General features: G+C 37.7%; 1 protein-coding gene across 2 annotated transcripts in view; it reads left to right on the forward strand.

Annotated features, from left to right (window-relative positions):
• The window catches only part of LOC106088369 (low-density lipoprotein receptor-related protein 6), a 269,833-nt gene that overhangs the window by 20,581 nt on the left and 232,402 nt on the right, over positions 1 to 16,850 (forward strand). For both annotated transcript variants that reach the window (XR_009398289.1, XM_013253851.2), the window contains exon 2: positions 11,095 to 12,452. Coding sequence is in view for 1 of the 2 variants with exons in the window: in XM_013253851.2 (XP_013109305.2) it covers positions 11,429 to 12,452 (1,024 nt within the window). In the remaining variant the exon portion in view is untranslated. The remainder of the gene's footprint in view (positions 1 to 11,094; positions 12,453 to 16,850) is intronic.

Raw genomic sequence — 16,850 nt, forward strand, 5'->3', positions numbered from 1 at the left:
TCTTTATCCTGCGTAACTTCCAAACCAAGATAATGATGTACTTTGCCAAGATTGGTTATGTCAAATTTTTCTTTCAGTAACTTCTCCACTTCACAGATGTTGTTTTGCTTTTTGCTTGCAACCAAAATATCATCAACGTAGATTAATATATATACTAACCCTTCCTCGTTGGTGTATTTTGTGTATAAACATCGATCTGCATTACTTTGCTTGAAGCCGCCAGACACTAGGACCTCATGAAGTGTTTTATTCCAGACATTCGCAGCTTGCTTCAATCCATACAAACTTTTTCGAAGTTTACAGACAAAATTATTATTCCCTTCCTCAAACCCTGGTGGCTGTTTCATATATATAACTTCTTCAAGCTCACCGTTGAGAAAAGCTGACTTTACATCAAAATGAACAACTGACATACCATTTACACCAGCGACAGACAATAATGTTCGAAGCGTAGCTTGTCGAACAACAGGAGCAAATACTTCGTCATAATCAAAACCAAATTTTTGACTAAAACCTTGAGCTACTAGGCGGGCTTTGAAACGTTGTATTTTTCCAGTAACATCTCGTTTAATTTTGAAAGTCCATTTGCATCCCACAATATTTGCATTGTCAGGTTTGTCAACAATATCCCAAGTCTTATTTGCCTTTAAAGATGACATCTCCTCATTCATAGCTTGAATCCATTCGTTGCGATGTACCGATGAAATCGCTTCCTTATACGTCTTTGGTTCAGCAATGCTCGAAACATTAGAGCTTATATACGTCAACCTCTCTGGTGGTTTTCCCTTAGTAATGCGGTTTGAACATCTAAGTGAATTTTTATCTCTTTCAAAAACTTCGCATGGAACTGAGTTATCGCTTGAGATCATCGTGTTCATTGTAGATGTAACTAATTCTTCAGAATCAACTGCATTATGTTCTTCCAGGCTATAAAAAGATTCCCCATCAGATGAAATTTGATCTGATATAACTTGAATGAAGTCATTTGAAGTACGTTGATTATTAATTTTTTCAATAGATATTTCACTGTGATCGGTCTCTTTAGATTCTTTTCCGGTTTCATGTAAATCAACATCTATGAATTTAACATCTCTGCTAATTACGACCTTATTTGTTCTAAGATCAGCCAATCTGTAACCCTTTGAATGCTCATCATATCCAACGAAAGTCAATATCTTGGTCTTACTATCCCACTTTTTCCGTTTTACCTCAGGAGTAAGAACATGAGCTTTCGACCCAAATATGCGCAAATGTTCAATAGATGGCTTTTTCTTTTCCCATAGTTCAAATGGTGTTGATACAATTGTCTTGCTTACCAACCGATTTTGCAAATAATTCGCGGTCATAATTGCTTCTCCCCAATATTTATTTCCAATACTTGCTTCCTTTAGCAAACATCTTCCCATTTCGACCAAACTTCGGTTTTTACGTTCTGATACTCCATTTTGCTGGGGTGAGTAAGGAACAGTATATTGGTATTGAACACCTTTTGATTCCAGATAACTTTGGACGTGTTTCGATACATACTCCCCTCCATTATCTGATCTGAGGATATTAGGGTATTTGCCGAATTTATTTTTCACCATTTCCATATAGTTTTGAATCTTCTCGTAAACCTCAGCTTTGTTATTTAAAAGATAAACTATTGTATAACGACTAAAATCGTCAATAAACGTGACAAAGTACTTCTTTTTTCCAGGAGTTTCAGTTTGCATAGGCCCGCAAACATCCGAGTGAACTAAATCCATAACTGCGTTCGATTGTGTTTCTGAAACTTTGTGAAATGGCGTTTTCGTCATCTTACAACAGACACATACCTCGCACGTTTGCGTTATACCACAATCAACAATTTTAAAATCACTCATTGCTTTATTTGTTTGCATCTCCTTTACAGCATTGACGCTTCTATGTCCGAAAACCTTATGCCAATAATGTATGCAGTTTCGAGAACTACATTTGGCTAACATTGCCTGGTTAGTCCTTTGTCTGAGACAAAACAATCCATTATGCATATCTGCGACACCAATTTCTTTGCCATTTGCAGATTTAATTTTACACTGCTTATTTTGAAATTCAACCTTAAAACCGTTTCTCATAATTCTTGAGATAGATATCAAATTCCCGTGAAATGACGGTATGTACAAAACATCTTCCGTGGTAACTTCTGACTTGACATTTTTAAAATTATACATTACCAATTTACAAGATCCTTTACCACTAGCCACTACGGCAGTCCCATTGGCAACTGAAACAGATTCACATACACTGCCATCAAACGTGATAAAATCCTCCCGTCTTGTGCTAATGTGGCAAGTAGCCCCAGAATCTACAATCCAATGCGATTTGTCACCAGCAGAAGAAAAAATATAATTTTCTTTATTCTCAACGTTATTAGCTTGCTGTTTGGATTCATTGATGTTTCTTTCCTTTTTGAATTTCCAACAGTTCTTCTTGAGATGACCCTTTATTTTGCAAAAGTGACACCGCTTTCCATTAGCATCATCCTGACTTGACTTGACTTGAGGAATTTTGAATGTTTTCATCACGGAATTTGGTTCGACGTTCTTTGATTGACGTTGATATTCTTCCAGCAAATTGTTTTCGACAACGTGTACCGTTAACTCTTCTATTTTTCGAGCTTCCAATGCCGTCACCAACGTGTCATATGAAGGTGGTAAACTGCTTAGTAACATAGCAATTACCCATCGTTCAGAAAATGTCTCGCCAACCGCTTCCAGCTTTTCAAAGAGAATTTTCATATTCGCGATGTGATCAGCCATGGTATTCTCCATACTAAATTTCATTCCACATATCTTACGCATTATTTGTACACTACTTCCAAGAGTGTTCTTTTCATGATGTGCCTTCAGGATATTCCAAGATTCTTTTGCAGATTTAGCTTTCCTGATAAGTAAGAGCTGATTGTCCTCCACAGATAATCCAATCAAAATCAAAGCATTTTCATTATTTTTCATCCATGACTCATCTGGTACGTCTGGAGCAGATTCCACAACACACTTCCAAGCTCCTTCCCTTCGTAAAATCAATTCCATCTTATACTTCCAAAGATGATAATTATCCGCGTTAAGCTTCGTAAACGACGTCTTAACTAAATCCATGGTGGCCCAATAACCTATTAGAGTACGCGTTAGAGCAATTTACAAAACAATCTTCAACGAAGCTTTTATTATTAGACAACTGAAAAAATTATTTCTGTATTGTACAAATGTCTACCAATAATAATTCAATGCATACATGTGAATATAAAAATATTTAGACAAAGTACAAATTGTGTTCAGTATAAATTTAACTCTAACATCCCCACCTAAGTGCCTGGGAATATAATTCGTTTTATGATCAAATTAATAGAAAACAGATCTTAGGAGAGTAGGCGTGAATGTTTTCGATCGTTTGGAATGGACGTAACTATTGGGTTGCCCAAAAAGTAATTGCGGATTTTTTAAAAGAAAATAAATGCATTTTTAATAAAACTTAGAATGAACTTTAATCAAATATACTTTTTTTACACTTTTTTTACACTTTTTTTCTAAAGTAAGCTAAAATAAACAGCTGATAACTGAAAGAAGAAAGAATGCAATTACACAAATATACTTTTTTTTACACTTTTTTTACACTTTTTTTCTAAAGTAAGCTAAAATAAACAGCTGATAACTGAAAGAAGAAAGAATGCAATTACACAAGCTGTAAAAAACTTTGTCAACGCCGACTATATGAAAAATTCGCAATTACTTCTTGGGCAACCCAATATATCCTGGTATTTTGCGCTGTCAGTAAATGGAACATTCTCTTCTCCAGGTGGCATTGTGCGAAGGTTAGGTTGAAAAGAGGGTGCGTATATTAATCCACTCCACGTCACTATCCATATACACCTAAGCCAGTCGGCTTGCCACTGTTCGTTAATGCGAAAACATTTGGGAAGTCAAGAATTGTGACCCATTTTCTTCTCGGGTAAATGGACAAAGTGAGAGAGAGAGAGAGAGAGAGAGAGTTTCTGTCAGCAACTCGATGCTGGAGTATCCAAATCGATATTCACCCTGAGACAAGCTCTTAGTGCTTTGACTTTCTTTCTCTGGCTCTAAATTGCCATCCCTAGGCTACTACTTTTATCTTTCACTGTGTGCTCGACAAACTGTCTACCGAAGTGGTCTGCCCATCATTTCGAGTTCAGTATCTGCTGTTCATTTAAAGCTATTGCGGCTCAACTTGTTTACCGTGGCGGGTGGTGGTAGTTCTAAGTGGTAGCAATCTGAATTCTTGCGCAAAAAACCTAATACAAGAACAATTCCAATTATGTCGGCTTCACTTCAAAGAGCCAAGTAAATACCTTCACCCTCGCCTATATGGTTTGCGGGTATACAGATAGATACAGTTAATATTTATTGTGTACTTGTTCTATTGTATGTACGTATTTTTGTAGTATTTTGGATGTGTAAAAATGTGATAAGCATATTTAATAATTGATAGAGACCATGGTATGAGCAACTGAACTTTGGTATAGAAAATATGGGTTGCAATTCGAAAAAGGCCATGTTACAAACTAACTCAAACGCGTTGCAGATTTTTTTTTAAATTAAAGAAATAAGTACACTTTATTTTAATTAATTTACATTGCGTTTGAATCCTGATGAGAAAAATTAGGTTAGGTAAGGTTTAAGTGCCATTAGACTCACGAAGACGTTTTCGTCCATGTGATACCACATGAACAGAAGAAGGAAGCTGTCTTCTAGTTCCTACCGTTCAACAATCCAGATCGCTTTAAAAAACCCAATAACTTGCAAATGTTCACATCTGCTAAATTAGACAGGTTCTCAAAGAAATAAGAACCTAAAGTGGAACTCCTTCTGTCTGCTTGTGCGGGACACACACACACACACAATATTATTTATATGAACCCCATATTGCCATTGCCCTCAAAATTGGATATCAAATTCGTTTTCTAATCTCATTTAAACTCCTTATTGCAAAAGTCATCAAATATGTCCGGTTTGGGGTATTGACCCTAAAAACTATAAATATTTAGTTTCACTCTCTTTAAGACCCAAATTGCCTTGGTGAGCAAATACGTCCTATTTGGAGGTTGTTATGGTGGTGGTACGTCCCCTGGACTGTTGGTTCCTAATGTTGATATCAGATACGTGGTCTACTCGCAAATACCTTTAATTTGTGCCCCATATTTCCATAGTCGGCAAACATGGCCGGCTTGGGGGGTGTTTTGGAGGATGGGAGGCCACTTTTAAGACCCATATTCCCATGGTCAGTAATTAAGTCCTGTTTGGGGAAGGGGTGGATCCCCAGAAACGTGGTCCCACATTTGGATATCATATTCGTATTCTACTCGTCAATACCTTTCATTTAAGTCCCATATTGCCATGGTCGGTAAATATGTCCGATTTAGTGGTGTTTTGGGGGGTTGGGGTGGTCCCCCTAGCAATTGGTCCGACAATTGGACATCAGATACATTTTCTTATCCTAAATACCTTTCATTTGAGTCCCATATTGTCGTGATTGGTCTTAACATATGTTTGGTAGGTTTAAGAGTGGGGCGGCCCCCCTAGGTACCTCATCCGAAATTTGGATACGAAATTTTTATTTTAAGGGTACTATATGAGGGCACACAAAATTTCGCTTAAATTGCACCATCCATCTCCGAGATCTGGCGTTTCTGAAAATTAGGGTAAGGGGGAGGGTCCGCCCCCCTCAAAAAATGTAGAACCCTATTTTCACATCTGTGAAAATTTCAAGAAAATCGGTTCATCCGTTTCGGAGTCTATAAGGAACACACAAACAAACAAACATACAAACAAACACAAATTGATTTTTATATATAAGATTTTTATACCCTCCACCATAGGATGAGGGTATACAAATTTCGTCATTCCGTTTGTAACACCTCAAAATATGCGTCTAAGACCCTATAAGGTTTATATATTCTTGATCTTCATGACATTTTAAGTCGATCTAGACATGTCCGTCCGTTTGCCTGTCTGTCGAAAGCACGCAAACTTTCGAAGGAGTAAAGCTAGGCGCTTAAAATTTTGGACAAATATTTCTTATATTAGTGTAAGTTGGTTGGGATTGTAAATAGGCCAAATCGGTCCATGTTTTGATATAACTGTCATATAAACCGATCTTGGGTCTTGACTTCTTGAGTTTGTAGAGGACACTTTCTATACGATTGGCTGAAACACATATCGGTTTGGTGTGGTGTGGTGGTTTGGTATGGCTTCCAACAATTGTGCCAAATATTGTCTGAATCGGTTGATAACCTGATATAGCTGCCATATATACCGATTAGACTTTCTGAGCATCTAGAGGGCGAAATTACTATTCGATTAGCCTGACATTTTGAATGTGGAGGTGTCTATGACTTCTAACAGTTATGACAAGTACGGTCAATATCGGTCAATAACTTGGTATAGCTCGTATAAATTTGAAAAAGCCATTCAAAAAACTTGACAATTGCGACCCATGGTGGAGTGTATATAAGATTCGGCCCGACCGAATTAAGTACGCTTTTCGTTGTTTTAAATGTATTACACCTACATATACAGTCAACATTGAGACTAATTGTGAAATTTGATAAAGACTATTTCTTGCTTTGGCACCTTTCGTCTAAAATTAAGTTTTATATTATTCGCATCTATTAAGTCGAAAAAGTACAAAAAAAAATTCATGTTGTTTGCAAAACTTGAAACCGATATTTGCATGACATAGCTTACACGTTTGTATTGTTGAGGGGCTTAAAGTAAAATATGATAAAGAATATTATTGTCGTTAACATCATTCTTCTAAATTGAAGAATGTTTGTATTGTTGAGGGGCTTAAAGTAAAATATGATAAAGAATATTATTGTCGTTAACATCATTCTTCTAAATTGAAGTATTTTGGGCGATTGTGCGATGGTATGAAATTTGGCCCCATGATTAAGGTTAGATTAGATTGAAAAGATGGGGCGGATATTAATCCGCCTCATGCAACCATTAACATGCATTAAATAAGTCAGTAATCGGCTTGCTGGCATTGAGTTCGGCCGGGCCGAACTTTGGATACCCACCACCTCGGGTATATATGTAAACCCCCTTACGTCACAATCCGATGAAAATTGGATAACTTATGCACCCAAATTCGGCACGGACATTGAGTGGTCTTATAAATATAAGTCACTGTTGAATTTTGTATTTCAAATTTCAACAAAATCGGTTAATAAATAAAGCTTTTATGAGCTTCAGACCCTTAACCGGCATATCGGTCTATATGACAGCTATATCAAAATACAGTCCTATTTTTACCATATTTGGTTCGGATAATTTTACCATATTTGGGTCGGATAGCGGGTGGCCTAAAACTACCCACTGTTTCAAATTTCAGTGAAGTTGGATAAAAAATAATGTTTTTATGGGCTTCGACCCTTTATCGGGAGATCGGTTTATATGGCGGCTATATCTAAATACAGTCCGATCGAAACCATATTTGGGGTGGATGTCGGAAGACCTAAAACTACCCACTGTTTAAAATTTCAGCGAAATCGGATAATAAATAGGGCTTTTATGGGCTTCAGACCTTTATCGGGAGATCGGTCTATATGGCAGGTATATCTAAATATAGTGCGATCTGAAAAATATGTTGGTCAGATGTTGGTAGGCCTAAAACTACTCATTGTTTTAAATTTCAGCAAAAACGGATAAAAAATAAAGCTTTTATGGGCTTCAGACCCTTTATCAGCAGATCGGTCTATATGGCAGCTATATCAAAATATAGGCCGATCTGAACCATATTTGGGTACTATGCTAGGAGGCGTAAAACTACGCACTGTTTCAAATTTCAAACTACGCACTGTTTTCAAATGGATAGTGGAACCGGTTTTTGGAATCCACGAAACTACGGTTGGATGTCTCTATTCGAATGAGGGACGTTTGCGGTATCTTCCAGGTTGAGGTCTTTGCGATTGCCAGGGCTGCGGTGCTGTCAAGAAACCTCGACCGCTCAGATATTTGCATGTTTAGCAATAATTAGGGGCACTTAAGGCTCTTATGGGTGAGAACATAACTGAAGCAATTGCACAGGCAACGCAGGGTGACCGTTTGTTATGACCCTGGTCACAAGGATGTGACAAAACGTCACAAGGTCTCGATAAGAGACCACCTCTCTCACATATTTATTACGGGCTGTGGCTGCATTATAAGGAAACGTGGTTTAACAGATGGAGCGCAAAAGCAGGTTTTGAGCATACGAAACAACTACGGGACGAACGCTCGAGCCGTAACATAAAAGCACTATTATCGAATTGACGGATACATCTAGAAACTGTCAGGAATTCTAACAGGACACAATAAGCTTAGCACAAACACATCTCGCATTGGTATTAGAAATGATGATATCCCACGCTGCGGAATATAGTTTCATTTCTCTGCCAATGTCCGGCCTTAAGTCATATTAGGAATAAGATACTGGGTTCTTTTTCCTTTCAGGCATTTGAAGAGTTAAGAGGTATGAATCCAGGAAGATTTAAATCTTTTGTGTTTTCATCAAAGTGATACGAGTGGATACAGTATTGAATAGTGTAGCAATTAGTGATTATCTACCCAGATAGAAGGGTTGGTACGAAAGGGTACATTGATTAATTGTGCAGCAATAAGTGTCGTCGTCAGTTAATTTACTCTAGACGACGATAGAAACGCTATTGAGGAATCACAATGGGTCACTTTTGAATTCGGTGGATACTAAGCCATCTACTGGCTGGTATGATCCTTATCCAACCTAAACTAACCTAGATATTTTCTAGATTACTTTTTATACCCACCACCGTAGAATAGGGAGTACATTCATTTAGTCATTCTGTTTGCAACACATCGAAATATCAATTTCCGATCCTACAAAGTATATATATTTCGGATCGTCGTAAAATTCTAAGACGATTTAACGATGTCCGTGTGTCTGTCCGTCCATCTGTTTGGCACAGATACGTCTTTTCGATGCACGCTGGTTAATTTCTTGAACGGGCCAAATCGGACCATATTTGGATATAGCTGCTATATAGACCGACTTTTCGATAAAGGGTCTAATGCCCATAAAAACTTAATTTTTCATCCGATTTTGCTGAAATTTAAAACAGTGAGTAGTTTTATGCCTCCCGACATCAGCCCCCAAATATGGACCAGATCGGACTATATTCAGATATAGCTGCCCTATAGACCGATCTTCCGATAAAGGGTCTGAAGCCCATAAAAGCATTACTTTTTATCCAATTTCACTGAAATTTGAGACAGTGAGTAGTTTTAGGCCACCCGCCATCCGACCCAAATATGGTAAAAATAGGACTGTATTTAGATATAGCTGTCATATAGACCAATATGCCGATTAAGGGTCTGAAGCTCATAAAAGCTTTATTTATGACCCGATTTTGTTGAAATTTCAAATTCAAAATTCAGCAGTGACTTCTATTTATTAGACCACTCAATGTCAGTGCCGGATATGGGTGCATAAGTTATCCAATTATTTACCGGATTGCGATGAAAGGCGGTTTAGATACATACCCGAGATGGTGGGTATCAAAAGTTTGGCCCGGCCGAACTTAATGCCTTTTTATACCCTCCACCATAGGATGTGGGTATACGAATTTCGTCATTCTGTTTGTAACTATTCGAAATATTCGTCTGACATTTCTTGATCGTCATGACATTTTATGTCGATCCAGCCATGTCCGTCTGTTTGTCGAAAGCACGCTATATAGCTGGCATAAAACCCGATCCTGAATCTTGACTTCTTGAGCCACTAGAGGACGCAATTCTTATCCGATTTAATGAAATTTTCCACGAAGTATTTTGTTATGATATCCAACAACTGTGCCAAGTATGGTTCAAATCGGTCCATAACCTGATATTGCTGTCATATAAACCGATCTGGGGACTTGACTTCTTGAGCTTCTAGAGGGCGCAATGCCTATCCGATTTTATTATGACTTTCAACAACTGTGTCAAATAAGGTTCAAATCGGTTCATAACCTGATATTGCTGCCTCTAGAGGTCGCAATTATTATCTGATTTGCCTGACATTTTGTACGACGGATCCTGTCATGACCATCAACATACGTGTTTATTATGGTCTGAATCGGTCTATAGCCTGATACAGCTCCCATATAAATCGCTCTCTTTCACTTTTTAACTTCTTTTATTTCACCCCAGTGTTTTCTTTTGCTTCAACCGTTTTCTAGAGTTTAATGAAATTTTTGGGTTTTTGTTTATTCATTGACCTATAGTGAAATTTTATGGCGAACATTTCTGCAATATTTTGACCTGCTAGGCTAGCACATTGTTTTCTATTCTCTACCAAACGATAAGGGTATACTAACTTCGTAATTCCCTTTGTAACTCCATTGATTTGAGACTCTACAAAGAATATAAATTCTTGATATTCGAAGCCGATCTAACAATGTCTGTCCGTCCATACTCTGTCAGAGTATGGTCCGTCTGTCTGTTCGTCAGTCAGTCAGACTGTCCGTCAGTCAGTCAGTCTGTCCGTTAGTCTGTCCGTCTGTCTAATTATCGGTCCGACTGTCTGTCAGATTGTCCGTCTGTCAGTCAGACTGTCCGTCCGTCTGTCTGACTATCACTCCGTCTGTCTGTCTGTCCGTTCGTTTATGTGACCGGCCGTCCGTCTGTCTGCCAGTCCATTCGTCTGTCCGTCCAAATCGCTTGAAATTTTGCATAAAATACTTCTTGTTAGCATAGGTAGATTGGAATTGTAAATAGGCCAAATACTAACACATGTAAACCGATCGCCCGATTTGACTCCTTGAAGCCTCTGCAGGGAGCAATTACTGCCTGATTTGGCTGAAATTTTGCACATAGTATTTTGTTACGCATTCTTGCCTTGGCAAGTACTTATGTGGATCCTATATAAACGGATCTCCTTGTTTGAAAAAGTCTTTCATAGAACATGTCAAATGTGACCCATGGTGAAGAGTATATAAGATTCGGCCCTGCTGAGCTTTATGCGTTTTTATTTGTTCTAGCTTTAATTTCTGTAATTAGTTTTTCGTATGTTTTTGTTAAAAAAATTTTCTTTTATTTGCAGGAATTATGGATGTGCATAAAATTGTAATTCACAGTCATTTAAACGACTGCAAGCAATTAATTCAAATAAAACGATAACAAAAAGACTACCACAACAACAACAAAAACATAATCAAACAAAGAAAAAGTTTTATCTCAAAAATACCGACATCAACAATAAGGTCGAACTTCCTCTCTCTCTCTCTCTCTCGCCCTCGTACACAACAACAGCAAATGGAGAAAACTGGAAAATAGAATAAATAAAAACAAAAACCACAACAACTTTGACAGCCATTAAATACCAGAAAACAAAGCGGAAAATTGGCGTTAAATGCTCCTTCAAAATTTGTAAGAAAATGGCTTACGACCATTATAAGTCAATGTCATCCTCATCATTTTTGTCGTCATCATCATCATCATCACCAACATCATCGTCGTCGTCAACATCCTTTGCATGCACTGGCAAACATTTGGAGTTAAGACTTTGCCAATATAAGGGAAACAATGCTGATGTCAGAAGGGGGGACCAAGGAGGCGATGAGGAGGATAAAGCAGCAATTTGTGATGATAATAGACACTCACAGCGACTATTCAAATGTCCCATAAACAGTCAGACAAGCAAAAACTTTCAAAGTATGAACAAAACTCTGTCTTTGCATGCCAAGAGAAGTTTTAATAAAAGAGAAGCAGCAGCAGCAGCAACAATTGTAATAAAATCCCAAAATGTGGCAAAATCAACAAATGAATTAAGTTTAGAAAGTCAAAGTACAACAACAGCAGCAACACCAATAATTAATAACAGCAAACAGGAGGAGCCACAAAGCCAAACAAGAGTGCCAACAACAACAATAATAACTAACAATAAAAAAGAAATACCACCAACGATTCCACCAGCAGCATTGTCAACATGCTCTGCAATATCCGCTCAAACAACAGTGACAGCAGCAACAACAACAACAACAACGGCTTCGAGGATATCGAGGAGAACTCTATTGTTATCCTTGGCCCCTCCAGCATCATCCTTGTCTTCCTCTATAGCTAGAACAAATTCAAGTTGTACATGTTGTGCTGCTTTGTCTAATGCCTGCAAACCTCGCAGTAGCTGCCAGAAATCCCCAACAATTGAGGACACCGACAACGATAAAGACTTTGACAACAAAAACACCAACATCTATAACATCGATACCTTTGGCTATCGTTTTATCAACAGTGCCCGCACCTTTTGCTGCCCCAATAGGCATTGTGGCTGCAAGCGTTCCACAACTGGCAACAGCTGCTGTGGCAGCAACACCTTCAAGTGCACATCGACACGTTTCATTATCTTCGTCTTGTATTTGGTGTTAACGAGCTGTGTTGGCGTTAGTTTGCAATCAAAAAATGGTAAGTTTTTAAGCACACACTCGCATATACATACATACCGAGATATTTTAAATGCTCCTACAACTGACAAAAACCAAAGCAAACACATATTTAATTCCCCGCTCTCACACTCAAAGAGAGAAGTAAACTCTTTACAGTTTGTTCACTGATTGTAATGTGATATTAGGTCCAAAATTGTGAAGTGGCGATGGGGCAAATCAGTTATATTCAATTAAGCACGTACAACAACCTTGTTTATGGAAAGTGTTATACTGGAATATGGCTTACTGTTTTTTGACTCAAAAATGTTAAAATGAGTAAAGTTTAAATAGAACAAGTAAAAACGAATGGAAAAAGTTTGGCCGGGCCGAGTTTTGGACTCAGTTAAACACATATGGGTATTTTATGTACCAAGTTTCTGTAAATCAGGCACAAATTGAAGTTTCTAGGAGTCGTAGAAGACTAATTGGGAGATTGGTTTATTTGGAAGCTATATCAGTTTATAGACATATTTAGACCGTACTTGGAATAGTTGTTGGAACCCATAACAAAACACACCGTACAAAGTTCCATCTAAATCTGATAAAAATTGCGTCTTCCAGGGGCTCAAAATGGCAGACCGGGAAATCGGTTTTTATGGGGGCTATATCAGGTTTTTTGCGTATTAGAACGGTAGGTGGCACAGTTGTTCAAGATATCATATCGGGATATAGGTTCATATGGGAGATATATCAGATTATTTACCGATTAGAGCCGTACTTTGTTCAGTTGTTGGAAGTCATAATAAAACACTCCACACAACATTTTGGTCAAATCGGATAACAATTTCGGCTTACAGGGGCAGGAGATTGGTTTATATGGGAGCTATCTGCCAAATCTGAACCGATATGGTCATTTGCAATCTTCCAGGGCCTCAAGATGTCAGATCGGGAGACCGCTTTATATGGGGGCTATATCAGGTTATTGACAGACTAGAACGGTAGGTGGCACAGTTGTTGGAAGTCAGGGGTTCAAAATGTCATATCGGGATATGGGTGATATATCAGATTATTTACCCGTTTGGACCGTACTTTGTTCAGTTGTTGGAAGTCATAACAAAACACTCTGCACAAAATTTTAATCTAAACCGACATGGCCCATTTGCAATCCCCAATGACCCATATCAAGCAATCCCATGGCAGCCGGTTGTATGTACCGGATTGACCCGATGACTTCCTTCATCGGCAAGGGCTGCCGCCTCAGTGTACCACACACTGCTACTACAACAACAACAACCTATATCAATAAAAAGTCTCTTTATTCGTTCGACCGCTATCGGATGGACATGAACAAATAGCAAATACACCGAAATTGACTTTCATTTGGAACAAACTCAGCACGGATGTCGATGGGTCTAATTCAACTCATTTCAAGGCTGTAAAACAGAACATTGGTCTATATGTCATCTCTATCTAAATATACCCCAACTTCTACCATTTTCGGGAAGGATATATAAAGGTCTAATACAAGTCATTGTGCAAGTCAAGTCAGCAAAATCGGTTAAAAATTCAACTTTTATAGGCCCAAGAACTTAAATCGGGAGAACGATGTATGTACGTGACAGCTATATCCAAATATGGACCGATCTGAAACATAAAGGGCACGGATGTCAAAAAGCCTTATATATCTCACTGAGCCAAATTTTAACGTAATCGGAAAATGAATGCGCTTTTTATGAGTCCAAGACCTTAAATCGAGAAATTGGTCTATAAGGCAGCTGTATCCAAATATGGACCGATCTGACCCATATTGAACACGAAGAGCCTAACACAGCTCAATGTGCCAAATTTCAGCGTGGTGTTCATTGCTATCACGAGAAACTTAGCTGCGTGCTAGCGGGCGCGTGTGCAGGTTGCGGATAGTGGAATATTCTATACAGAGTAGCTGCAATTACAGTCGTGAACAATCAACAGTATCGAACGGAGAGTCTCAGTGAGAGGCCAAGCGGCTCCCGCTCATGCATAAATACTGTGTGGATATGGTGCTCGATATGACAAGGCGAGTTATTTGCGCCTTTAAATAACCAATGGCCATCATGTTCCCGCAGCGATCGGTCCTTTGGACCGGCATGAGCTTTCTCACTTATATGAGCCAAAGGTAGATCGCCACCTCCACATATAGACATTTGGCTACAACAACAACAATCGAGTGACAAAGACACAGATTTTAACCATACTCGGTACGAATTTCGAGGGGCCTAACACAACTCATTGTTCTAAATTTCAGTGAAATCGGTAAATAAATTCACCTTTAATGGGCCTAAAACCTTAAATCGGGGAATCGGTATCCAAATTTGGACCGATCTGGGCCATATTGAGCACGAAAGTCAAGGGCCTAGCACAACTCGCTGTCCCAAATTTCAGCGAAATATCATAATAAATGTGGCGTCAATGGGTCTAAGACCTTAAATTGGCAGATCATTCTATATGGGGGCTTTATCAAGATTTAGTTCGATATATCCCATTTTCGAACTTAACCTGCCTATGAACAAAAAAAAAACTGTGCAAATGTTGGCGTTAATGGGTCTATGACCTTAAATTGGCAGATCGTTCTATATGGGGGCTATATCAAGATATAGGTCGATATATCCCATTTTCGAACTTAAAAAAAAACTATTCAAAGTTTCAGATCAATTTCCCCAATTTTCAACACTGGAGCGTGATTTCGTTAGTCAGACACAAATTGTATCACTTTCAGAAGAGTTGTGAACAGTCTAAGACCGCTTTGTAGAAAGCTTAGTAACTGCAGAAATAGAGAAAATTTTAACCACAGCAAAGCTCTCCTGGAATAATCCTAAGTATGTTTCTTAAAGCGATGCCATATTTCACTATGGTAATGCGTTATACATGCTCTTTTATATTGAGTGCCGTTTTTCTCTAAAATTTTATTTAACTTTGTTAAGTTTATAATTTTCTCTGCTTCTTCATTCACTAAGCTTTCTTAAAAGTGTTCATAGACTCTCGGAAACGTCCAGAAAATGTATCTACTATCCATGCAATATTGCATAACGACATTCTGTTATACATGCCCTTTTATTATTTAGGGATATCTTCCTCAGAAACTGTAGCAAACACTGCCGAGTTTATGAAAGTTTCCTTTTTTACATTTGTAAAAGTCCTCAATATTTTTCTGCAAGCTATACTAACAGGGGTCGGACTTTCTTTAGTGTCATTATCACTTTACGATATATAGAACTAATTTGCATTAAAATCAATTGCGTTGTGTCTTTATGATCCTAAATGCACTTTTTTGTATTTTATTTTTACATATTTCAGCCAGAAAAAATAAAACTATGTTATCGTATAACAGTATAACACTTTACATATGGTCGTAGAACGTGCTAAAATGAATATAACTAAGCGTCTCTTTTTTTTTCTTTATTCATATATTTTTTAGCTAGAAAACATACAACAATATTGCCGTATAACAGTATAACACTTTGTATATGGGTTGTTGAACCTACTAAAAAGACTAACGGCCTTATTCACAAAACTTAAGGTAGATTTGAAATAGTTTTTTGACATTTTTCCTTTATAGAACTGTCAAATAAACCCATTTTTAAGCTTCATTAAGTTTTGTGAATAAGGCCATAAAACTAAGGGACTCTATCTTAACTCCTTTGAAACTTTCTGCGAAAATTAAAATTTTATTGTTTTTTAATTTTTAATTAATTTCTTATTGTGTAGTTTTAATAATTTTTGTTGGTTGCTGTCGCCCTGTCGCCAACCATACAAAGTCACCCGTCTATGGATATATTTTCTTAGCCATTGTATACAGCAATCTGTTGCTGGCTTTTAGGTAAATTATTGTCGTCGGTGGGGTGCTCGTTGTCATGCATTTCACTTTTCACAAGTCTCCACGTTTGACACCAAAATGACGGTGACGATTACGATGACGACGGCGACAACAACAGCAACCAATTCAAGATAGACAGGTCGAAGACAATTTTGTTAGCGAAAATTGCTTTAATAATTGAACAATTTTCGTTTAGGAAAATTCATTGGAATTAAACGCACAACATTTTGTAATTTCGTTGTAGTATGCTGTTATTAGTAGGTGGGTAGGGAACGAGCCATGGCAATATAATCGCCTACCATACGTGATTGAAATCACTTTGTTTGAAAGATTGAAAAAATGATTAAGTCATGAATGTGAAAAGGTAAGCAAATTACAAAAAAGCGTTGTTGATGCCTATCAAAGTTTATTAGAAATTCAAGTTATTAGGTTTTTTTAATATAATGGAAAAATTTACGATCACTTATATCTTTAGTTCTTTTAGAGTTTTAATTTTAGACCACTTTATATTAAAAGAGTGTCAAATTCGAATTCATTTCTATAGAAAGCTAGCCGAACCGCGCTCGCTTCGCTTCGTCTTCTTTT

Source organism: Stomoxys calcitrans, chromosome 5 (genome assembly GCF_963082655.1).
Source record: "Stomoxys calcitrans chromosome 5, idStoCalc2.1, whole genome shotgun sequence".
NCBI classification, from domain to species: domain Eukaryota; kingdom Metazoa; phylum Arthropoda; class Insecta; order Diptera; family Muscidae; genus Stomoxys; species Stomoxys calcitrans.